General features: G+C 30.2%; 1 protein-coding gene across 8 annotated transcripts in view; it reads right to left on the minus strand.

Moving 5' to 3' along the window:
• LOC108690011 (rho guanine nucleotide exchange factor 12) overlaps window positions 1–27,444 on the minus strand; it is a 368,684-nt gene that overhangs the window by 175,706 nt on the left and 165,534 nt on the right. For all 8 annotated transcript variants that reach the window (XM_018197048.1, XM_018197050.1, XM_018197047.1 and 5 more), the window contains 2 exons: window positions 22,304–22,360; window positions 11,064–11,199 (listed from right to left, as the gene is read on the minus strand). In XM_018197048.1, the coding sequence (XP_018052537.1) occupies window positions 11,064–11,199; window positions 22,304–22,360 (193 nt within the window). The remainder of the gene's footprint in view (window positions 1–11,063; window positions 11,200–22,303; window positions 22,361–27,444) is intronic.

Raw genomic sequence — 27,444 nt, forward strand, 5'->3', positions numbered from 1 at the left:
ATGGAGATTTCAGCGTTGAAAACAAGCCTCGCTCTGGACAGCCAAAAAAATTCGAAGACAAATAATTAGAGGCATTACTCGAAAAAGATCAGAGTCAAACGCAAGAGGAGCTTGCAAAATCATTGGGGGTAACTCAACAAGCTGTTTCTGTACGATTGAGTCATGAGAATGTTCAAAAACAAGAAAATTATGAATTGAAATCGAGAAACATTGAAAGGCGATTTTTCAATTTTTTGCGAACAGCTGATTCAAAGACAACAGAGAAAGGTTTTTTGAATCGGATTGTAACTGAAGATGAAAAGGATATTCTACAACCTCAAGAAGAAAAAATATTACGCTAAGCTCGGTCAATCGTTGCTATCAAGCTCAACATCAACACCACGACCGAATATTCATAATTCGAAGATCATGCTCTGTATCTGATGAGACCAAAAGGATCTTGTTTACTATGAGAAATCTGGCGATTCCATTACAGGCGATCGGTTACAATTGATTCGTTTGAGCCGTGCATTGCGAGAAAAACGGCCGGAATACGAACAAAGACATGATAAAGTTATTCTTCTTAATGACAACGCTCGGCCTCACTAAAGTCGTAAAAAAATATTTGGAAACGCTCAAATGTTTTACCGCACCCGCCGTATTCTCCGGACATTGCTCCTTCCGATTACTGGTTGTTCCGAAGGATGCAGCAAATCACCGGTTCACTTCTTTCGCAGAAATCGAAAATTGACGAAAATTGGATCGCCTCTAAAGACGAGTCATTTTTTCGAGATGGAATTCGAAAATTGCCTGAGAGATGGGAAAAAGTAGTAGGCAGCGACAATAATTAACAATAATTAATTGATAATGAACAGATAAGATAAACAGATAAAAAGAAAGATATTAAAATAGATAAAGAAAAAACGTCATGGTTTACTTTACCATTTTTACCATTTGTTTATAAAAAGTATAAGAACATCACTATCTTGATGTCAAATTATCTTTCTTCAGTCTTAATAAATTCGATGGGATTGTTAAGGCTCAAAAGGATTCACTCTTGAATGATTCAAAAAGAAATGTAATGTACAAGATAAATTGTAAAAATTGCAACGCATCCTATGCAGACTGAGAGGAAGTTGAATATTAGAATTAAGGAACATCGTAATGACATTAACAAAAAATCTGGAAATCTATCAGTCATCTCGGAACACAGATTATAATTTGAACATGAATTTGATTTTGATAACACCAAAATATTAGATAATGAAAGATATTTGAGGAAAAGATTAATGCCGGAAATGCTCAATATCAAGCTATAAGATAAAGTTTAAAATGACACTGAATTTTTACACTATGTTATTTAAACATTCTTAACATGTTTTAAAATCATCATTAGTTTTATTAATAAGGTTTTCATGAAAGAATAGAGTATGTTGACATTATTTTTAATTTCTTGATAAATTAATTGATAACTTGTCAAAAACAGTACATCATTATAATTTTTTAATCTATGATTTTTTTAATCTATGACTTTTGAATATGTACATAATATAAACTACTGTGTGACTATCTTTATAATGTATATTCATAACTCAAGTGTCTTAAATGTTATTTATTTTATTTTCTATGACTTTCTTTCATACTCAATATAATGTTTTCAATGCTCATTTTTAAACGAACGTTATTTAATATCGAAGTCCATAATAATATCGAATATTCTTGCTTAATTAACGTTCTGACATATTATTCTAATGTTTTACAGTCAAGGAATGCAGTAAATAAATCTTTTCAAGATTCGCTTTCCTCTTCGTCACTATTTTGTACTAATTCTTTTTTATTCTATAGCGATTATTTAACCAGCTTTCTGACAGTTACGCTTTTAAAATTGGAAATAAGACTACTTGCTGCACTCTTTGATTTAATATATCACATGATGTACAACCAACAACATCACATGTAATTATTTCATCGCTGAAGATGGCTCAAATGGAGCTGAAACGTTTGCTTGATATTGTATAAGAATTGAAATATATTATTGTGAAGATCAAACGTACTTCTGCGCTATTATTGCTCTCAATCGCCCGCATAATTGTTTTTCTGATAATTGTTTTATTATCTAGAAAGCTCATTTTGTTAATTAATTTGTTTTTATTATAATGCTTTGGAAAGCTCTCGAAGTGTGCTATAAGAAGAATGCAATTAAAAAAGAGAAGATTTCATATGAAATTTCAAAGTTAATCTTCTTTTTAATGACCTTAAAATATGTTTTCAAAGTCAAATTTAAGATCGCTAACTTCTTCCTCTCTCAAAATCACACAACTTTCTTCTCTTGTGTTTTAGGAGAAATGCTTCCTTTTCGAATTATTAGCGTGGAAAGATTAAAATAGTCTACCCTGCAAAGTTTAATTATATTATAGCTACTGTCGGCTAAACCACAAATAATGGTGTTGATTGACGTGAAGGACTGGTGATTTGTTTCAAAGGCTTCGACATTCGAATTTCGAAATTTCGAAGGTTCAAAGATTCGACATTAAAATCTTCGATGTTTGAAAGATTCAAGATTCGGAGCTTCGAATTTTCGAAACTTCGATACTTCACAAACTTTGAAGCTTCGAACAATGAAAATTATATCATTATTAATTTATCATTATTAATTTAATGTAATAATAATAGGTATCGTAATAAGTGCGCACACTTACAAAATTATACGACAAAATCTAAAATTAAATGTTTAAATGTTGTAATTATGTTGCTAAATTTAAAAAAAATTCATAAATTTAATCACTTTTATTGATTTTATGATTCTATTAGAACTTTCTATTTTTCATTTTATTTTATGCTGAGAAAGATTTAATAAAGTCAAAGTGTATATTTAATAAAGTCAAAGTGGGCGTGGGTGTGTGTATGTGCATGTGCGTGCGCACATTTTTTTTTATTTTATGCACTATATATATACGAATAATTTTTGAGAAAGTATAATGATGGTAGGGTGAAATGAAGACACTGTAACTGTGCGTGATATTCCATAAATCTCGTAAGAATTTTTCATTCTTAGCATCTAATTGCTTGGACAACAAACAGTTTTAGTGGATTGTGAGTTCCATCGAAAAGAATAAAATTGCACAGTTTGAAATAATTCTGACGTGGCCTCATTGGTATCCTTTCCATTTCGAAATCGGCGAAACCAATTCGCTGCTGTTTGTCTAGTTAGAGCATCCTCTCCATAAACATGAAAAATTTTTTCTGCGGCTTGCAGAGCATTCTTCCCTTTTTTATAATAAAATATGTCTTTTTATAATAAAATGTCGGAAATATTCCTCATTTTTACTTCCTCATTTTTAAATTTAATTAAATGAGTTAATTAAATGCGTCAGTATCATTCAAGTCTATGATCAGTCTATTTCAAAATATTATATGAAATAGCACCTTTCTAACGATATATAATCTAATACGTCACATAATAGTGGCACGTAAAAAATCGACATATCTCTATGTAAAGACTTTCCTTAAGCCAATATATCCAGAAAATATCTATCGACTTTACAGCTTTACACTCTACATATCGGATTAAAGCTGTAGATATTATATTAAACAGTAAGGATCTCGATTACGAAAATTTTGATCGTTTTTGTTAACATAGAATTTACAAATTCCATGTTACAGACTAATATTAATACGTATATTCTAATTTTGAAAGAAAAAAAAAATGGTAACTCTGCTTGAGTAGGAGCATGTTGGAGCATGTTGGAACTTGTGACGCGAACAAACTTCAAGATTTATCGTATTTCTTTAGAAAATCATGCGTCTCTAAGCAGGGATGAAGGAAAGAATGACTTATAATTATATTATTTAAAGTATAACTTATATTATTATAACTTATATTATTTAAAGTATACAAAGGAGTCAGCATAAATTGTACAAAAAAAAGTGCCTTCGGTCAAATTGGCTAACTGTAATATTTTAACTGTGATCAATTTGGACGCGCACGCATTTTAAGCATTTATAATCATTCTGTTTATCGTTCATTACGTGTTGTAAAATAAAAAAAGAAGCATTGAAAACATCTAAACCGAATGATGTCATTGCAGATTATGAGAAACTAATCAAATGTCTCTTTAGAAAAAACCATTAAAAATTAATTAAAAATGAACAGATTTTGCTATAGCACATTAAAAGTAGTTATTTTAAATCTAATTGAACAGAAAAATATTTTGCCTGCTAAATTATTCATTTTTTGGTAACTGTATTTAAATATTGTTATATACAGAATAATAAGATAAATCATGCTAATTATTTACATTGAGAAAACTCCCAACAACAATGACCTTGTCAAGTAAAGATTCTGAGTGACCTCCAATAAGTTTTATTGTCGCTTTTATTCGTTAAAAAATTTTTAACAGCCAAAGTACTTATTTTCATGTTTAATACTTATTTCCATGCTTAACATGAAAAGTCAGATAACTCTAGGCAGGGAGAGAGATATGGTGAGGAACGATTAAAGAAATATAACTTTCCACACAAAGCAAGTTTCACCCTGCCTTCCTCCATTGCCTATGACTTTCCACGCAAGGCGAGGACCATCAATACTAAAATATGGATTGGATTAAGTCATATCTTTTGGGGGCGGCACGTACTGCCTCCACGCATTTTACAATGCGAAGTAAAGTTCACTCCATCTCCCTCCCTTCCATCCCATCTCTTGTATCCCTTGGCAGAGGGGGAGGATGGAACTCGCTTCGCGTGGAAAGCTATATTCTCCTAGTCGGTTCATCCCATACTTTCACCTAAAATCATACGACTTTTCAAAGTAGTGAAATAGTTTTCAATGATTGTTAATAACTTTTTAATGAAGAACGATCGCTATATAAAATCTGTTGGAGATCACTCACGATCAATGTTTTTTTGTCAATATACATCAAGGTTAAGATCATTGGAGAATGATCTCTATTACATTCCTAAATATTTGATCGAAAGAACTATTCCATGATTATTTCTCTTTCTTTCTACCAAGTCTTCAACTTCTGCCGTACGAACGTTACGTTCTATATTTTTATGTATTGATTTGGGATTGCATGAGAACAATTTTTTTTTAAATGCCGAAATCTTTAGAAGAAAAATTGGCCTCAATTAAAATTGACAATATGTTTTTATAAAACTGGACTGACAAAGATAACTGATATTTTATATAAATAGGTAGAGATGTAAAATTACCGTCAAATTAAATTTGACAATTATTTACGGTAAAATGGTAATTTATTGATAATTTTGATAAAATATGTTTTTTTTTATAGTTTTATACACAAATAGATTTTATTGATATTTTTCACATTAATGCATAATATAAAACAATATTCTCCCAATATTCTCATCGAGAATATAAATTGTTGATAGAATAATATCATGACTGTTCATTAAATCTAAAATCGATACTAAAATAGTTTTTCAATATATGATTCTCTAGAGATATAGTAACTAAAAAATGATTGATGATTGATATAGTAACTAAAAAATAAAAAGATGCAGATTAAAAATTCCAATATTTTTTTACATAAGACTTATTAGATAACATAGCACAAGGTAAAAATCCTCAAAATAAGGTTAAAATACAAGCCAATATCAGAAAAATCAGAAAAATACTTGCCAATTATTAACGGCATTGAAAGAAAAGAAGACTGAATTTTTCACTTATCAAAGGAAAGAGGACTGTAACTTCAAATCCTTAGGAATTTACATCCCAGTCGAACTTCAAGATATAAAAAAAGAACTGGCAGCGAGGGAATACAACATGATAAGAATTAATAACGTTTCTTCAAAAAACTACTACTACTTTTCTTTACAGAATTAGAAAATAAAAAAAGTAATTTTTGAACAATCTTACAAGGAAAATCTCCCAATGCATGAAGTGTCAACAATATGACATGATACAAGAAGCTATTGTTACAAAAGTCCAAGATGTGTTAAGTGTGCTGAAAATCACTTAACTGAAGATTGCCCAAGGAAAACGAAAAGTGATGGTGTTATTTGTGCTAACTGCGGCGAGAATCCCCACCAACTATAAAGATTATGTGGTCTTTAAACTGCGATAAAAAATGTTCCCCGCATTAAGAAGTAAAAATATAAAGGAAACACTATCAACATCACAGAATAAAAACTCAACAAACAAAACAATCCAGATGAACAATGTAGTGCAACCATTTATATCATATAAAAAAAGCTAAAAAAAAGCTAGAAAAATCTCTCAAAGTCATCAAAAAACTATCGATATCGGTAGGGTCCAATAAATAAATAAATACTTAAACAAACTAGAAAAAATAATCGTACAATTATTAACAAAGATGAATTCTATATTCAATGTCTTAGCAGTCATAATAGCCAAAATATAATGGCTTACCTAAAAATCGATACACGGCTTGACGCAACATGCTCAAGAATTCAAATATTTTTAGAAAACAAAAATATAGACATAATGCTTATATCTGAATCGCATTTCACTAATCGCAATCATTTAAAAATTCAGAATTACATAACTTATGTTACTCAACACCCGGATGAAACTGCTCATGGCAAAACAGCCATAATAATTAAAAGAAAAATTAAACATCACAAAAGTACAAAATATGACAAGGATTACTTTCAAGTAATGACTACCAGTAGTCATAGAAGATTGAATAGGACCATTTACACGGCTGTACTATACTTGTTCTTCTAAATTTCATTCAATAACGCAGGACCAGTTTGAAGACTTTTTCAACACTCTGGATCAGAGATTTTTGGCCGGGGGTGATTGTAACGTCAAACATCCCTATTAGGGCTCAAGATTGAGAAGATGCCGAAGATAAACAACTGTACGAAACCATGCTAAAAAATAATTTGCAGCATCTTTCAACGGGACAATCTACTGACCTGAATCTACATACTGACTGAAGAAAAACTCCAGACTGCATAAACTTTTGTGTTACTAAAGGGATAATCAGCAACTACCTCGCGAGATTGTTGAGTATTTTGAACTATCATTTGATTATCACTCTCTGCTGTTAGTAACGTTATCCTCAATAAAATTAAAATTAAAAAACGAATTACCCTATCTTAACAATGAAAGAACAAATTGGGAACATTTTAAAAAATATATCAAATGAGGAACTGCAAAATCTTTATTAAATCTTTATTAAATCTGCTAGAATTAGAAGAAGCTACAGAAAAATTCACCAAACTAATACAAAAAGCAGCATAGAAATCTACGCCAATAACAAAATCTCAAAACAATACACAACATTGTTCATCCAATGTTAAAATCAAAAAAAAGAAACGCAAAATTAGAAAACAATGGCAGTATATGCGCTCGATTAAAGACAAAGCCAAGTTGAACAAGGCATGAAAGATTTGAAAATACTGCTTCATAAGGAAAAAATGCAGCTGTACAAAAAAAATACCTTAAAAATCTCTCAGCTACATAAGCCACCGACTATTTACTGTGGAAAACTACAAGAAAAATAAAGCAACAATCAATTCTATCAATTAGATTATTAAATGTTTGCGCAAGAAGCGAAATTGATAAAGCAAAAACATCTGAAAAAGCACTTGAATTTGATTTAATAAATGGAAAAGAAAGTGTTACAAGAACTTCCAGAAAAAGCTTTCAGGGTAATTAATACTATCTTTTTCAATGCTATTTTGAGGTTTAACTATGTACCAAGTATATGGAAAGTGACATAAATTATATTACTACCTAAGCCTGGAAAAGATTCAGTGGAAATTGCATCCAATAGGCCAATCAATCTATTACCAATATTATCTAAAGTGTTTGTTAAAAATTATTTCTAAAAAGATTAAAATCAAGAGGCAAACTTCCAAAATATCAGTTTGGATTTTGAGAGCATTCGACAATCGAGCACAAAGTCCACAGAGTCGTAAAAACAATGAACAATAGTATAGAAGAAAAGGAATTTTGCTCAGCTGTCTTTCTTGACGTAACTCAAGCTTTTGACAAAGTGTGGCATATTGACCTACTCTACTAAAATTAAACAATATCTGTCCCGTAGTTATTATAATTTATTAAAGTCAAACTTAAGTGACAGACTTAAGACACTTTCTGATTAAACACAATGATATATTTACGGATTTACAATCTATTAAGGAGTACCTCAAGAAAATGTCCTCGGATCTACTCTTTATTTATTATTTACATCTGTTCTACCTGCAACAAAAGATTCTACATTTGCCAGTGATACAGCAATACTAACATCTCACAAAAATGCCGTTTTTGCTTCAGAGAGATTGCAAAAATCTCTATGCAAAATCCAGTCTTGATTAAAGAAATGGAGAATCAGAATAAACAAGTCAAAATTCACGCATGTGTCACTTTTACTACAAAAAAGGACCTGTCCACTGATAACTTAAAATATAATGAAGTTTTATCACAAAAGGATAACGTAAAATACTAGGAATATCTATCGCGACTGACGTTTAACTTGAAAAAAATATGTCTGGATGAAGAGGAAACTAGAGCTGAAGTTGCAAAAAATGTACTGGGTTTTAGAACGCAAGTCTAAGCTTTCACTAGAAAACAAAATTCTGCTTTACAAAGCTAAACTGAAGCTATACTGCTGATGTGGACATACGATATTCATCTTTAGTACATCAAACATCAAAATCTTGCAACGGTTTCAATCGAAAGTCTTGAGGACCTTGAGAATAGTTAACTCCATGATTTGTTCCTAACAAAGTAATACAAAAAGATCTCAATAAATGAAGATAAAGAAGAAAATTAAAAATTATAATATGAAATATAGCATAAGGAAGCACTCATCAAACGAATTTGCAGCAAAACTTCTTAGTGAAAATACAGACAAAAACGGTAAATTAAAATGATTTAAATTTATTGACTTTAAAACAAAATTTAATTAGTCACCAATTAACCATTGCCTACAATTAACTAAATCAATAATCGTTAATCACTTAATCATTAGTTAATTGTCAATAAAAAGTCATCAACTTACAAATTAAAAGTGAAGTCATATTTAGATTGCAAAAATCTAGTATTTTATAAGTTCTATAATTTTTAATAACTTAATTAGTATATTAAGAATATTGGCCATTGGAGCAATATCTACAAGTCACTGTATAGCTTCATAAAAATTTACTTACTTATTGTCCTAAAACAGGACAGATTGTAAATCAACCTGGAAGATAATAAATAAAAAAATATATTTCTATTTAGATACTCCGGCAGTAATGCAATTACAGAAAGATTATTTTATTTTTGATATATAATTGTGTCTTTGAGGGCGAGCGTGGCGAAGATAGCGCACTGGTCTGCTATGTTAAAGATCCCGGGTTCGAAATTCCCGGTAGGCTCAAAAATATTTTTATACGATCGTATCTCTTCTCGGAAAGAAGTAGCAACTCACCGAAAGTATCTTTGCTAGAACGCTTCTCTAACAAAATTTCGTTGTTCGGAATCGACGTTAAAAAATGTAGATCCCATATGACTATGTACAACCAGCATGCGCATCATAGGCATATGAGAGACGTCACCATGCTCGGTCACGAGTAAAAGGACTAAAAAGAATTGTTTTTACTTTGTTTTTACTTTAATAAAAACTTTAATAGTCTAGTCGCTAAAACAGCAAGCAAATAAATGAAAACTTTATAAATTAAATTGTAAAGAAAAAATATAAAAATACAAATTAAAAAAATTAAAATAATATACAAAATAGTTTACTTGTAACATTTTTTTCAGAATTCTAATAAAAAAAATTAATTTAAAATTTCTTTAGTTTAGACTAAATACTTAAACTATGTATCTAGTCTTTTAATTATCATATATTCAATATATAATAATTAAAAAAAATAATACCACATATTAATATTACACATTGGTATACAATATATATTGTATTACAATATATATTATATTATATACAATATACACTAAATATATTGTACATCAATATGTAATATAAAATGAAAATATGAGTTAAATAAAGCGTTTTAAATTTAACAACTAAAAATTAAATGCTTTTACATTTTTTTTAAAATTACCATTTTACCAAAAATTACTAATTTACCATAATTTATCAAATAAATTATCATAAAATTTAGTCATTTTCTTCTTTACAAGTAGGTAGAATAACACTTTCAATAAAGCCGGTTCGATTTTGTAAAAACATCATATTTTTGTCAAATTCAATTGAGGCCAATTTTTTCTCTAGATTTTCTCTAGATTTTTAAGAAAATGTTCTCAAGTCATTTCAAATCAATACATAAAAGTACAGAAAAAAATACAGAAAAATCTTCACGCTCTGTTTACATTGAACCGTGTGCCATCCGAGATAAATATTAGGTGTAGTAAAAAGAAATCCATTATTTTTCAATTTCATGTAAAAATAATGGATTTCTTTTTACTACACCTAATATATTCGATTAGATCGAGTGCAGTCGGCGAGCTTCGAATTTCCTCGAGAAATGTTGCTATCTCATTTCAACAAGCATCCAACTCACTTGCACATGGCGAATTTTCGCGCGCGCCTCGAGATCCGAACATCCGTATGCTAATTATTAGTGTATAATTACGAAGAAATGAATAATTCAGCAGATAAAGATATTTTTTGATTAGTCTCTAAATAGCAATTTTCAAACAATGTTACAACAAAACCATTGGTCCATTTTTGTGATACTGTTTAAAACAATTGTTGATCAACATCTTATAATCTACAAAAGTTTCAGTCAATTTGACCGAGACGACTTTTTCTATGATTTGCGAAATCCCCCAACTAGACAGATTTATAAAAATTAAAATTTAAAGTTAAAATAGTATAAAGTTAAAATAGTATAAAGTTAAAACAAAAAATAAAATAATAAAATATAAATAAAATCGAAATAAAATAATAAGATATAAATAAAATCGAATTTTGAAGACATTATAATACTACACTTCATTATTTTAATAAACTAAAATATAGAAAATATAGACGAATCATTAAAATTTCCGCAAAAATATACATAAAGCATATAGAAATATATAGAAATATATAAAAATATATAGAAATATATAGAAATAAATGTACAATTATCTAGATACGTACATTTCAGAAATGTCTTCTCGTGAAGAAGGATTATCCATATTATCGGTATGATCATTGATTCCTCCTAAACTGGAAATTCGCATTCTCTCGCAGCTATTGCGAATGTTTCCGGCCAAATTGCATGTGCGATGTTCACCTGGTAATACAAGTATTAATATAAAGTTAAAATCAAAACTTATAAAATTATTCATGATTATTTAATAATCTTATTACTAAATTTGCAATTTGCACTGTAACTAAATTAACTTTATAATTAATAAAATAATATTTCAAAAAAGAAATAAAATTTAGCACATTTATTATAAAAACAAGAATGTTTGAAAACCACAGGTCCTTCTTCAGCAATAATTAAACATACAATAATTTAAAGTTAAAATAATGATAATCTATTAACGTATGGTTACAGTTCTTTTAAATTTGTTCGCTAAAGATAATATACATACAGAATTTAATTTCGAGTTCAAATATTGAGTCTCTATTTCCAATATGAAATGAAACATTGTCTGTTCAGTGGGATCGATCGCCGAAAAAGTGGTCAAAAGAGTCAAAGATGTATTACAAAAAGCTGTATTTATAATATTTCGAGTTGCTGAACACGATTCTGATCTCAGAATTAAGAATTAAAAAATGGCGGATCTAATAATAGCGAATTTTAATTTAAAAATATTGTCTGAAACACATAATAATTGGTTTCTAAGAATCGCTAATCCCGATTTTAACATTAAAAAGAATTAATTAAAAATGGCTGATTCAATATTGGCGGACTTAAATTTTAAAATATTATCTAAAATGCATAACAGTTGGTTTGTAAGGGTTTCTGGGATGACTGATCATGATGATTCTGACATCACAGTAAATTTAAAATGCCTGTATTAAAGGCATATACAGGTTGATCTGTTTATATTATGAAATTTTGCCATGCAACTACTAAAAATAAAAATTGAAAAATTTTTTAAATTTTTTGTGTAGAGCTGCCATTCTCTATGGAATTCGCAGTCACTGAACTGTAATAGCTAACGATTATATTTCTTTGTTTATTGTTGTTTTTATTATTTTTATTAGAAACAATAAAACAATCAAAACAAAAAAACATAAAGTCGTCAGCGACTATGACCCAGTTCGTGACTCCGAATTTCGCAGAGAGTCAACAAAAAATTAAAAAACATTTTAATAATTATTTCTAGTAGCAGCCAAATTTCATTGTATGAGATCAGCCTGTACGTAAATCGTTTGAAAAGTTCTGAGTCTCAACATAAAAATAACATTACTCGTCAAAATCATTCTGGAACTACAATCGTATATGCTTTAAAAGATACCTGTAAAAATAGTAACTATTTTTGACGTTCAGTTGTTTGAACTAGTCATTTGTGCAAGTCGATATGTTTTCGTAAAAATAAAAAAAAATCGAATATCGTGCCGTGATTAAATTCTTACATTTGAAAGGCAATACGCCCACGCAAATTAAAGCCGAGTTGGACGCTATTTACGGGGATTCTACCCCATCATTTATTACCATAAAAAGATTGGCAGCTGAATTTAAACATGATCGTACCAGCTTGGATTATAATAAGCGTTCGGAACGGCTAACAATTGCGACCACCATCGATAACATCAAAAAAGTTCACCAAATAGTATTGGACAACTGTCGAATCAAGGTTAGACAGACAGCAGAGACTGTGGGCATATCAAAAAATCGTATTTATAATTAATCGAAAAATTAAGTATGCACTAACCACGGTAACTGGATGTCGTGCTTGCTCACTGTGGATCAAAAATGCATTCGAAATTTTTGCGCCGATTAATAACTGTTGATAAATCGTGAATCCACACCCCTGAGACGAAGGAACAGTCAAAATTGTTAGATTACGAAGGATGAACTTGCTCTAAAGACGGTTTCATGAGTCGGAAAAAGGTGATGGCGACAGCTTTTTAGGACAGTCATGGAATTGTGTTCATCGACTATCTTGAAAAGATAAAACAATAACATGGAAAAACTACACATCACTAATTGACAAGCTGAAGGCAGAAATTGCGAAAAAACGATGGCATTTGAAGAAAAAGGAAGTACTGTTCCATTATCATAACGTACCAGCAACAGTCACATTTCGACAGTCGTCGCCAAATGACAAAAATTCACGAATTGCGGTTCGAATCGATTGACCATCGTATTCACTAGGTCTGGTCCTTAACGATTTTTTTCTGTTTCCTAGGTTCAAAGTTTAACTCGAAAGATAGAGACTTTCATCATTCATAGAAGCTTTTTGTAAAGCAAGACATTAACTGTTGTGTTATCTGAATGAGTTAAAGGACTGGGAACATCACAGGAAAAGTGTATCGACTTAAAGATATGATAATTCAATTTGATAATCAACTTAATGATTGATAATTTTGCTATGTCAAACAATCGATTATATAATTGTTATGATAAAAAACAATAGTTGAACTAAAGATTCTTATGATTTAGAATAACTGAAACAATAAAATTAAGAAAAATTCACCGACAATTAAGAGTCGGAGTCACGCGATAATTGGTATATATAAAATTCAAACGTAATAATTAATTAAACATATAATGTAATCAATCAAATACAACAATGTTTCCGAACGTTTTCCAATATAGAACCGAAATGTTCAGAAACATTATATTTAATTGATTACATTATATGGATGTTTAATTAATTATTAATACATTTGAATTTTATACGCATCAATTACCGCGTAGACTTTTAATTATCGGTGAATTTTTCTTAATTTTATTGTTTTGATAATTGTTGTAATAAATTTTATAAACTTTCAACTTTGAAATTGAAATTTATATATGAGCAAATTTGAACATGTCGAAGTTAAATATACATCTCATACAATCATATAATACTTTACTCATGCGAAAATTCATGGGATCAAAAAAGATAAAACTTTCGAAAGTTTGCATTATAACGAAAATATAATGTAAGCCCATATATTAATTACTCTATACGCTAATCGCGGTACTAATTGAATTTATATTGCATCTTTTAATTATGTACATATGTTCAATAAAAAACATCTAAAGAAGCTACAAATTTTAAGACTATATTAGAGATAATGATTTTCATTTATACAAAACTTATTCGAATTTTTACAATTATCAGTTTCAATTACGCATTATTTCCATGTTTATCTACATAATGTCTTGATATTTAAATATTTTTCAGCTTTAAGTATGTAGAAAATCATTATGGATATTACATGTGACTTTTAGCCACTTTTTCAGTGATCGAGCCCATTATGCAATGTTTTAACCAATGATTATTCAATCTTCGTTGTTAAGTAAACACATTCTAAATTTAATTTTATGAAATTATATTGAAACATCATTTTAAAACGTCCCAACAAATGAAGTTGTATACCATTGATGTAACATTTATAAATCCGAATATAATAGGTTATGTAATGAGGATGCAAAATGTTGCATTCTCGTTAGTTGTAATTTCCTATTCAGATAAATAATAGAAATTATGTAACAGTTATATAATATTTGCTATGTAGATGAGTTGTTATATAATAATTATATTTTTATTAGATAAACGTTTCCAGTGTGTTATATTTTTGTTATATAAATGCTTTGAATATGTTAGATAAATTATAAAAATATTAGGTTCGACGCTTTTTTATATAAAATTTATGAATCTGGCAGAAAAACGTATCGCTCTATTCCGCGAACCAAGATATTAATTATTAAAATTGACTTTAGAAATATTCAGGTTAGGAAATCTGTCACATTTGATCACGTGATCTTTTTTATCGCTAAAACAGAGTGAAAACAGTTTGAACGGATCGTGAAAATTTTCAGACTGCGTTCAGTAGAAAAAAAACTGTACAACAGATACAGTAAGACAACAGTTGTAAGATAAGTATGATTAATTTATTTACATTTAGATCCAATGACGAATTAAAAGCAAGACTAATTATATTAAAGAATTTTACATTAGTTGCAAAGCTGCTTTTGTTGCTGAATGCAATCTACACAATTTTGTGTTTGATGGGCCTTAATTCATCATCGTACACAATTGTGACCCTACATATGTGCGGTTCGCGTTTAGTCTAAAATTGTATGTGACAGCAGATTCACTTCAAACACGAAATTAATGTTATTTTTAGCACATTATAAGAAGCCATTTAACTAATTTAAGTTTTTTTATTGTATATAACTAAAAAATATCATTTTAGATATTAGCTTTATCATCCACTTTGAATTCGTATTTTTTTCATACATTTTTAATAAACTTTTTAAATAATTTTATTGTAAAGCAAATGATTATAAAATTGAAATCTGACTATTCTCACTAATCTTGCTAAATATAAAAAGTGTCTGCTTTTCTATATATTATATCCTTAACAGATATTTTACTATTTATGGAACAATTTTCTTTATTTTTTTTTACTACTAAAAATCAATATAAAATTCAAATTATAATAGATAAATTCATTTATCTATTATATTTTTTTTACTTTATTATCGATTAGTGATTTATTACACTGTCCGACCAAATTTGATCTTTTTCTTGGTACACTAATGTGAATAGCCATTTCCAATGTAGTTTTGCTTGTTAAACACGAATCTATTGGTAAAAGTTGATTATTACGTCAATTTTGAGAAAACTGACATAAAAAAAGCAAAAAACAATTTTGAAGATATTTAAAGTGTTATATTACCGGCAGCATATTTTTTTATTTAATTTCATTAATGCCATATAAAGGTATCAATTATATTAGTTTTCTCAAAATTGTAATATAGTAATCAACTTTTAAGCTTTAAAATGCATTTTAGTCCATTTCGACATAATTTTTTATTTCCAAAATGTAGCAATTTTAAAATTGTTCTTTTCTAATATAATATTATTATTATCATATATAATATTCATCATATATGATATTCAACACAAAAAGAGTGCGGCCAATTCTGGCAGTAAAATTAAAGGTTAAAGTAGACATCAAATGAAAGATCTCGTTGAGCTGAATATAAATAAGGTAACTGGATCCAATTTAAGCCATTTGGAATGGGCCATTCGCTGTTTGTATATAATTATATGAGTAATTTAACATATGATAGAATAATAATAATTCGAGCAGCCAATCCGTACGACTCGATTGTATCGATTCATAAATCATTTTATTTATTCTATTATATAACAGGAAAAACTAACACGTCGTGGTCGCACGCAGAGAAAAGATTAGCCAACGCATCTAAAATATAGCTGTGGCATATGTAGGGTCACAATTGTGTACGATGATGAATTAAGGTCCATCAAACACAAAATTGTGTAGATTGCATTCATTCAGCAACAAAAGCAGCTTTGCAACTAATGTAAAATTCTTTAATATAATTAGTCTTGCTTTTAATTCGTCATTGGATCTAAATGTAAATAAATTAATCATACTTATCTTACAACTGTTGTCTTACTGTATCTGTTGTACAGTTTTTTTTCTACTGGTGTGGTAGTTAAAATGTATCCTTATAATAGGGACTGCCAAAACTTAATTTATTATCTATTAAAATCTAAGTGCTGCAGCGAAAAATATTCTGCTAGGGAAAAAGCTAGAGTAAAATGGCAATCAGCAGCATCTCAGAAACAATTGAATGAAATGTTCGGTTACACGACTAAGATAGTGAATAGTTGTCACTTAGCTACTCATGTTAAGTACGCTTTTAATTTTAACTAATAAAGTTGGACATTGGCAGCAAATGTATATCTTCAATAGCAAACTTTTAGCTAACAAAGTTTGAATCAGCAACTGATATTTAGCTGATATTACTAATGGTAAGTCCTTTTTTTGCGTGCATGATGCGATATTTCGTAAATAAATAATTACTTTCTATAATTATAAAAATGTGATTATTAATTTCCATAGTTCATGTTATTGTGATTCCATATCCACACTGCACAACATTATATTTAGTTTATACTTTGTCACAACGTTTTGTTTATAATTAAAGAAAAGGAACTCTTTATATAAATTCCTTTTTTTTTTATAATACCGACGTGAGTTATATCCGAGCATATGCGTAAGTGTGACATTTGTCACAAATATGTTCATGAAGTGGGATTAACTAAAAATAATAAAGGGCCTTATTATACAATAAATATATGAATACAACTCTATTTTTTTCAATATTCATAAATGTTCCCTCTTTCAAATGTAATCATTAATTTTAGAGGTCGACAAAATTTAGGATGGTCTTGTGTTTTGAAAGATGTTTCCGTAGAATTTTGATGTGTTGAAAACGATTACGTTGTCAATTTTTTTCCATCGCCTTCCATTTTTTAAAGAATCGCAAAACAATTTTTTCTGGTTAAATAAAAAATTACATCAAGGTCTGTTTTGCGGCATTTAACTTTACTCAGAAAATGTTCCAACAATACTAAAAATATTTTTTCGCTTATAAAAATGCTTATAAAAATGTTTTATGCAACGACAAACGAAAAACTTTGAAAAAATCATAAAAAATCGGAAAAAATTTACAAATTTTGAAATATAAAATGAAATAATAATTCGAAAGAAAAAAAATCATAAAAAATATTTGACAATTTATATTTATAGCTATATGTTTCTAATTTATATGTTCATGTTAATTTTTTGAAAAACTAATTTCCGACAATGTGTTCGGAAGTTATTGAATTTAAAGTACCAAAACAGCCCGTGCATTATCTACAAAATAACAAATCCAATGAATGTAAATGTACACAAAACAGTAATTTTAATGTTATCCTTATTATAATAAGGTGTACTTTCACATGATACAGGATAGATACAACGCTAAAATCACCATTCCATGTACGTTTACTTATTATTCATCATTAAATCTGCTATTTTAAATCTGCTATTTTAAATTCAACAATTGTGATTACAGTTGTAATAATCAGAGACTTATAAACCAGATATCGATTTTCATGTACTGATTTTTTAAAATTCTCCATACTGGATTTGCCATTTTGAATTGCACATTTTTTATTAGGTGTACAACTTTGCTTCCGCCGTTTTTTTTCCGAAATTCGAGGCTTTATTGTAAAAAACTGGTTATACATTTATGATTCAAAGTATTGTCCATCATCGCTGGCCACTACTTTCTCCCATCTTTCGGGTAGCATACGAATCTCGCGTCGAAAAAATTGGTCATCTTTTGAGGCTATCCACGAATCGATGCAATTTTTTACTTCTTTATAAGACCGGAAGTGCTGGTCAGCCAGGCCGTGTGCCATTGATCGGAACAAGTGATAATCAGAGAGAGCAACGTCTAGAGAATACGGCGGGTGGGGTAGGACTTCCCATCAACGTTTCCAAATATGTCTTGACCACTTTCGCAACATGGGGTCGAGCATTGTCATGCTGCAAAATCACTTTATCGTGTCTCTCGTTGTATTGCGGTCGTTTGTCTTTCAATGCTCGGCTCAAACGCATCAATTGCGTTCGATACCGATCGCCTGTGATTGTTTCAGTCGGTTTTAACAGTTCATAATACACGCCGAGCTGGTCCACCAAATACAGAGCATGACTTTGGACGTCAAAATCGTTTTTGAAACGTTGAAACCACTCACGACACTAATAGCGGCCTCACCATAAATATTTGAGAGCATTCGATGAGCCTCAGCCGCAGATTTCTTCATATTGAAGCAAAAAATTAAAACCTCCCGCAAATGACGAGAATTTGGCTTGTAAACTGACATTTTCAATCGAGAATAACTTTATGATGCAGACACAAATCGACTAATGTTTCTATGGGGTTATGTTGATAGATGCCCAAGTTTATTGTATGACGTCTATGATCTATTTATTTCGACCATCACTTACCGCTAAAGCCATCTATAGGAAAACGGCGGAAGCAAAGTTATACACCTTCAGATTTGAAATCAGTGATAAAAAAAAATTACATAACATGCTCCTATAGTCGATGGCTGTGTCAGATTCGAGAGGATATCGAAAGGATATCAATCATGCACTGTAAGTGACGCGCGGGTTTAGCGCTTTAAATTCAAATTTTTTGTTTGCGGTTTGCATAAAACATTTTTATAAGCATCGAAAAGATATTTTTAAATATTTTTATTGTTGGAATATTTCTGAGTTAAATACCGCTAAACAGATCTCGATATCATTTTTTGTTTAGCCGGAAAAAATTAATAAAAAAGTTAATTCTGGAAAAAAACTGTTTTTGCGATTTTTTAAAAAATGAAAAGTGATGGAAAAAACGTAGTCGTTTTCAGCGTATCAAATTCTATGGAATCTATCTTTCAAAGTTCAAAGCACAAGACCCCTCCCAAAAAAAAAAATTTGTCGGCCTATGTTTTCAATTTAGAGACATCAGCAAAAAATTAAAAAAATTATCAAAGCTTAAGAGGCCCATGTTGAGCTCAGTTACCTTATATATTTTTATTTTACATCAATTTTAAAGTTATAGGGTATATTTATATATTATTATGTACATATGTTCATCGACTGATGTCTTATTTTAAGAAAGTATCAGTTTAGTCATTTATTAATTGTATCAAGTACGATGAGTACAATATGAGTACAATATGAGCATTTCCAAATCTTCATTTGGAATGATACAACTATGGCTGTACTCATATGCAAGGTATCATATAAAGGTCATAATATGATTACAGCAACAGTGCACGCGTCAGATTCGCAGTCACAATAGTATGCCACAATGGCTTCTCGACGTGTCTTGGAACTGTGCGCAAGGATAAACTGATAATCATCGATTCTTGGACTTCGATATCTGGATTTCATTAAACTAGTCTATCTTATTTATTTGCTCTCTATCGAAGTGAGAAGATGGAAGTGCCTTAGTTCGCGAGCCGAGTTTTGGACAGGCCTAATTCATATAAGTAATGATGTGATTGTGCCGTACATAATAAAAAAATCATTTTAAATTTGAGACCCTTGGAATATCCTATAACTTTGAAAAAGAAAATCGGTGTAAGATAAAAATATACATCTATATATATGTAGCTTATATATGTAATATGTAGATATACATACAACTCAACGAAGTCTTTCATTTAACACTTATTTTAATCCTTAATTTCACTTTAACTTCTATTTGTGTCATAAGAAGATGAATAAAAATGAGTCCATGTTTTGGTTCCTTTGACATTTTTGTCTAAATTGTAATGAATCAAATGAATTGTAGTGAATCAAATTTTGTCAACAAATTTGTGTTCAACATGCAAAGTCCAACGAAAATTACTTAAATTACTTATTCATATTCATATGACAAATAAAGATTAAATTTTATTGGATAATGTAATTCTGAGAAACTATATATTCATTGTTATATGTTATATTGGAAACAAAAAATCATATCAAAATGCATTTTAAAGCTAAAAATTGATAATTTCATGTGGCATTAATTAAAATTAAGCAAAAAAATTAGTTGCCACCAGGTGTAAGCTTAAATCCGCTGTTTGCTCATAGGTGGCATTAATGACAAAGCTACCCTGGGCACACAACACACTTTTTTTATGTGTTTGACATCTGTCAACATTAACCAGTATACATCATCAGCAATTTCATATAACAATATACATTTTTTCTTTTGTAATGTCTAGTTTTTTGCTAAAAAAAGAAGCATATGCGGGAAGCTTTGCTTCTCTGTTTCAATTTGAAGAAATCGACTGCCGAATCGCATCGAATGCTTGTGGAGACCTATGGCGACAACGCTTTATCGGAAACAACGTGCAGAGATTGGTTTCGCCGGTTCAATGACGACAATTTTGATCTGAGTGACAAGAAGCGTGAAAATCGGCCCAGGAAGGTTAAGGATTGTCAATTGCAGGCTCTTTTGGACGAGGACAATACCCAATCGCAAAAAATGTTTGCCGAACAATTGAGTGTTTTTCAAGCAGTCATTTCCATGCAGCTACATGTCATGGGGAAGGTTCAAAAGATCGGAAAATGAGTGCCGCATGAACTGAACGATAGGCAGATGGAGCGACGTCAAAACACATGCCAAATTCTGCTTGCCAGACAAAAAAGAAAGTCGTTCCTGCATCGGATTGTGATAGGCGATGAAAAGTGGATCTATTTTCAGAATCCTAAACGCAAGAAATCTTGAATTGATCCCCAATCATTAACATCTTCCTCAAGACCAAATCGCTTCGGACGGAAGACGATGCTGTGCGTTTGATGGGATCAGAAGGGTGTCATCTACTACGAGCTGTTAAGACCTGGTGAAACTGTTAATGCTCACGACTATCACCAACAACTGATCAAATTGCACCGTGCTCTGCGTGAAAAAAGGCCGCATTATCGGAAAAGACATGACAAGCTGATTTTCCTCCATGACAACGCACCATCGCACACATCAACAATGATCCAAAACTACTTGGAGACACTCAACTGGGAAGTGCTACCCCCATCCCGCTTACTCACCAGACTTGGCACCTTCTGACTATCACCTGTTTTCGTCGATGGGCCACGCGTTCGCTGAGCGGCACTTCGATTCTTACGAAGACGTCCGAAAATGGCTTGATGAGTGGTTTGCCTCGAAAGATGAGGAATTGTTTTGGCGTATACACAAATTGCCCGAAAGATGGGAAAAATGTATAGTTAGCGAGGGCAAATACTTTGAATAAATTTGTTTTTGCTTCCTAGGAAAAAAAGTTTTTCTGACTAAAAAACAGCGGGTTTAAGCTTATACACCTGGTAATACGTTTTAAAAATAATCATTTTTTTTATTTCTTTTTTGAAATTCTTCTCAAAATTTTATGATAATCAATTGTTGTCAATGGATTCATGTTTAGCAGGCAAAAATCCATCAAAAATGATTCACATTCACATTTAACAAAATGATAGTTGGACAGTATTATTCTTTTCTTACGAATCTCCGATTTTTCATTATAAATTTCATTATAAATTTCATTATAAATTTCAAAATAACTTTAAAATCTAACATGATGATAAGGCAATTTAATTTGTGGCATTATTTTTTATAACCAAGAATGTATAAGAAAAAAAACATTGTTAGAGTTATTTGATACAAATTTTTTATGTAATAGATTTTTTATTTTTAAAATTCGATATATTTTGATCAACGCAATATATTTAAATTTATTTATTATGTTCTGTTTCAAAAAATCATAAAATATTATGTTGCAAAATATTTGGATATTGTTTATTTAATTTTTACAAAACTTCATAAACTTTTAAAAAAATAAAATGATGGAAACGTGACAAAAACAGAAGAGAAATACTTTTACCATTTTCTCCATCCGTTAGTACACCGGAATCTTCTTCACTTTTCTTTATTTTGTCAACTGCAACATAAAATAACAGTTTTATCAATGTCAACAAATATAAAATAAAAATTTAAATTATTTGACTTATAATGCATAAATTTTATTATAACAATTTTTTTTTACAGAAAGAATCGCAAATTATATGGAAAAGTGACTTTAATAAAATTGGATGAAACTGATATTCTATGAATTATGAAATGCAGATCAAAAGTTTCCGTAGGCAAAAACATAAAAAATAGACAGATTTTATTATAACAACATTCGAAAGTTGCTTTGAGTTTTATCAGATTGAAAAATGTCTCTACGTATCAAAACTGTTTCTTTTTTAGGTAATTGTATAATTGCATACTAATTAATAATTCTTCTTTTAATAATTCTTCTGCACAGAATAATGAAATGAATTAATTGAAATGAATTGATGTAAAGAAAACACGTAATTGCTTTTAAAGAAATATGCAATTTGTATACTTGCAAATTATTTAAAATTTTTTTAAATAACTATGTATTTTCTTTATTTCATTATATTATTCTATGCATAAAGATATTGAGGCGCAGTTATAAAAAAAAAAATAGCTAGAGATAAAGATAATTTGCAGTCCAAAGACCTAAAATAACAACTTTCGAATGATGTTTTAGCAAAATTTGTTCATTTTTCGTCTCACAAAGCTTTTGATAAACATCCCATAATTTTAAGGCATAGAAGTTCGAGCACAATCAAAGAACGCAAGCAAATGAGTCGAGTGCTTATTGAAATGGAATAACAACATTGCTGCTGGCGCAAGGCCTACTCAATGGCTGCGTTCAACAGAAAAAGCTGCTTTGCTGTTAACTGTTGTAAAATTCTTTGATTGGTCTTGCTCTTAGTTCCTTATTGAACCTGTAATGTATAAACTAATTACATTAAAGAATCATACAATAGTTGCAAAGCTACTTTTTCTGTTGAATGCAGCCAATATAAACAAAGAACGCAGTGACTCTCCGCGTGATCGTGCCCGAACTTCCGCGGCTTACTCATAATTTACAGAAAGTAAATCACAATTTCAGTCAATTTGACTAAAGCCACATTTTCCATATGAGTTGGCAGAATCTTTTTTATAATCGTTAATATATAAGAATTTTAGAATTTTAAAATTATGTTTATAAAAAAATGGGATAATCTTTTATCCCATATGCATATGGATCATATGGATCAGGTCAGTGTCGGACTGGTTCATCTTTCGACTCTCGGCGACAAAATGTCACGCACCCCCTTCCTATATAAAATTATATGTAATTACATACTATTTGTACCGGTATATTTAATCAAATTTAATGATTTATACGTATAATTACTCTATTAGTAATATAAAGGTTGTAATCAAAAGTAAACAGTGCGTAATGTTTCTTACAACTTATATTTCAGGCATCTATTAATATAATGTGCAGTGAATAATGTTTAAGAACTCAGTAAAGTTGAAATAAAAATAAAATAGACGTGTGTATGAATACTTTTTAATTATTATAAACAAATCTTTATATTATGTACTTATGTACTCTCTACATATGTATAAATTATACATAATAGCAAAACCAGTCATATCTATTATAATTTCATAATATTATATCAGAATGAATTAAAATTAAACTTATAATTAGATTTTATGATAACATTAAACTACAATTTTTTTTTAATTTTTTACTAGTTTCTGCTATTTCATCAATTATGACCCTTTTCGATATCATCGAATAGGTTTTTCTCAACAATAATGGAGTTAAAATATTTTGACCCAATAGAGATCTCAATTTGTTTTTGAGATATAGACCACATCAGTTTTGAGTCATAGACCACATTATAACGCGTACAAAATATATGCATGTTTTACTTTTAATGCAGTAATTCCAATTTGTATAAAATTTCATTTTATTTTATTATATAAAATTTCATATTATAATATATTGATTAAAAGCAAATACATCAATTTTTTTGTGTTACCGGGATAATCTTGGGATTTTTTATAATTTCTTTATGCAAGCCTCCCTCCTAGAGCTCAAAGTCATTGGATAGTTTCGTGACTGATTTTTTTTTTGTCACTGGCCTTGCTTATTGGGCCCTCGGCGATCGCTGACTAGCTGCCTGGCCAGATCCGATGCTGGATCAGGTAAAAATAAGGTAAATACTGAAAACAACGGACCCATCTCCAATGACCTTGGCATATAGAGTGATTTAAAATAATCTTTTATTCTTAAAAAAACATATTCCTGGCTATATTCTAAGACAATTTTTCGTTTGACAAAGATTTGTCCGAAGCTTAGCTTTTAAGTTACAAAGAGAAATAGTTAACGTATCACAAATCAAGTAGAAAGATAAGCAGGGACGGCCAGAGAAATGAAACTAGTATCGTGATTTTCGATAACACGAAAAAAAATAGGGACACTCGAAAGGGATTAAAATGGCCATCAGAAAATGTCATGGCATCTAATTTCTACCATTTCTGCAGAATAATCGATAATGTACCGATTGTATGAATATGTAAACATTCCATCTCAATCTCTTTTTGAAATACCGGATAATTGATTAAGCAGTTAAGCGATAACTTACAAATGGTATGTACGATAAATTGATTTATTATAATTAATCTTACTATCAATTTGTTTTCAAATTTCTTGTTAACATAACCTCAACCCAATAAATTTATATTTTTTATTCTTCAAAATTGCCGAGATGAAAAACATTAGGGAGTTTTTGCAATACCGTTTATCTAGATACGGTGAACGCTAAGATCGGATTCTTCTTCTTAACAACTAATTAAGAAAAGGATAGTAATTAAGAAAAGGATAGAATAATAGACTTTAGCGTTCATCGTATATGGATTCACGTTATTACAAAAACTTCCTATTAATAGTTTTTCATACACATCAATAATTTTTCCACACAGTTTTCCATAAAAAAAGAGGCTGCATTAATACTAATTTTTTATTTCAGACAATCCGCTGATCCTTTCTACGAAAGTTTTTTATAATGTCTTTTGTATCGATTCATTGCATTCTGATGTTACTGCTTTTGTTGTTTTTGCTTTTGTTGTTATTGTTTCTGTCGTTGTTCTCTGTGTGTAAATAAAATCTTCTAAAAGTTGTATATAATACAAACAAACATTAATTATTAACATAACAAACATTAATTATTAAAAGGATTACAGTAAAAGATAAATAACAGAAAGCATATTGGATAAATATTCTCTTATAAATGGCAAAAGTTAACTAGTTTTTCATTAGATAGATTTCGTGAGAAGAAAACTTCATCAGCTTAACTGAATGAGTCCTGTATTTGTTTGTGTTGTAAAAAAATGACATCCTTCATCTGAGACTATTGTTTGATAAATAGTAAGAAAAGATCAAAACTTTTTCATCATTTATTTAGAAAAACTAGAGTTTAGCTACTATCGAAAGGAATATCAGTATTCACATTGCTTCATGGAACACCCAAGCTATATAAAAAGCTCTGACGATGTAGCAAAAAAGCGACTGTACTATGTGCTAACAATACATAGTAAGTTGTAGAATAATTAATTTATGCTAGTAGGATAATTCTTGTTTATATACTATAATATACAGAGTGTTCCAGAACAAATGTTTGTCTTTAAAATGACGTATTCCTGACATAATTGTAAGATAATTTTTCCTTTGTCAAAATTCTATGCGTAGTCTAATTTTTGTAATTATAAAAAAAAATAGGGAGCGAATTCCGGATCGCGTACTCAAAGACAGCGCAATGCACCGTCCGACACGAGCGCTCAGTTTTGATCTGTTTGCTGCGCGTGACACAATGATAGGCGCACGTACAAGTATTTCTTCTCCTTTCCCTTCCCCTCTTGTCTCCTATCTTATAGAGATCATATTATCTTCATATTGCAGGAAAAATGGCAGAATAATACTATTACCGTGATATTGTATGATGATATTGTCAATCGCCATCAAGAAAACTTTATGACAGAACGCCAATTATGAGAAGCCTAATCTATTTCACTTAAAGGTGTTGCAGAGCTTTGGCACGTTCCTAAGGATCTACGTCATAAGTGGGAGAAATCAAGGTCTTCATGGGGGGATACCTGAAGCACTAAAGGTTACCGCATATATGACGAAAGAACCGAAAAGATTTTTAGAAGTAAGGATGTAATATTTGATGAAAACGCCGCAACAAAAACAATAGCTTATACCGATAATAAACGGAATATGCAGACTGAAGAAAAACAATTGTACACACATCTTTGAACAGCCAAGAAGAACAAGGTCATAGCAATCACGATGTCGAAAATAACAACGCTGAAGATTCAATGAGGAAAGACGACAGTGATTCTGAAGACTACGCAGTACCCAAGCAGTACATGAGACCCCCTCCCCCCCACTCCCAATGAAGCAATAGAGCAATGAAGTCGGCGATGAAACGATTAAATTAAGTGATGCTGAATCCAATCGAGAAGTGAAGAGCAATTACATCCATTAGTACAGTATTAGTATCATAATCCATTAATCTCATAAGTCGTGTATCAAAGGCAAGTAAATGGCTGGACTATATGTTTTTAGCTACAAATAATACAGAAAAAGACGAGCCTTCGACTGTAAAAGAAGCTTAATGAAACTACCATAAGGAATGGCATTCAATGCAAGAAGAAATAAACTGATAAGGAATCAAACCTGGGAGTTATGCAATCGACCGGTTGATAAAAAGGTTCTGAAATCAAAATTAAAAAGAGAATTCACAAGTAAGTTCATGATGGTTCAAAGCAAGGTTAGTAGTAAAAGGATACGAGCAGACATTGTTGAAACTTTCACTATCATGAAACTTTTTGCCCTGTAATAAGGTTCATTACCTTACGATGTTTGTTTGTCATAGCAGCAAGTAAAAACTATGACATAGACTAATTGGATATCATAAGCACAGCCTTTCTAAATGACGAATTGGAAAAAGAAGTCTGTATGAAGCTCCCTAAAGAAATAACAAAGGAAGCAAGCAAGGACAAGATGTATAGGCTCAAGAAAGCTATATACACACTCAAGCAAAGGAACACGTACTGGAAGTATCCTGCAAAAGATAGGATTTGTATGCTCACAAGTGACAGACAGAA

The sequence above is a fragment of the Atta colombica genome, unplaced genomic scaffold (assembly GCF_001594045.1).
Source record: "Atta colombica isolate Treedump-2 unplaced genomic scaffold, Acol1.0 scaffold29, whole genome shotgun sequence".
Classification (NCBI taxonomy): Eukaryota; Metazoa; Arthropoda; class Insecta; order Hymenoptera; family Formicidae; genus Atta; species Atta colombica.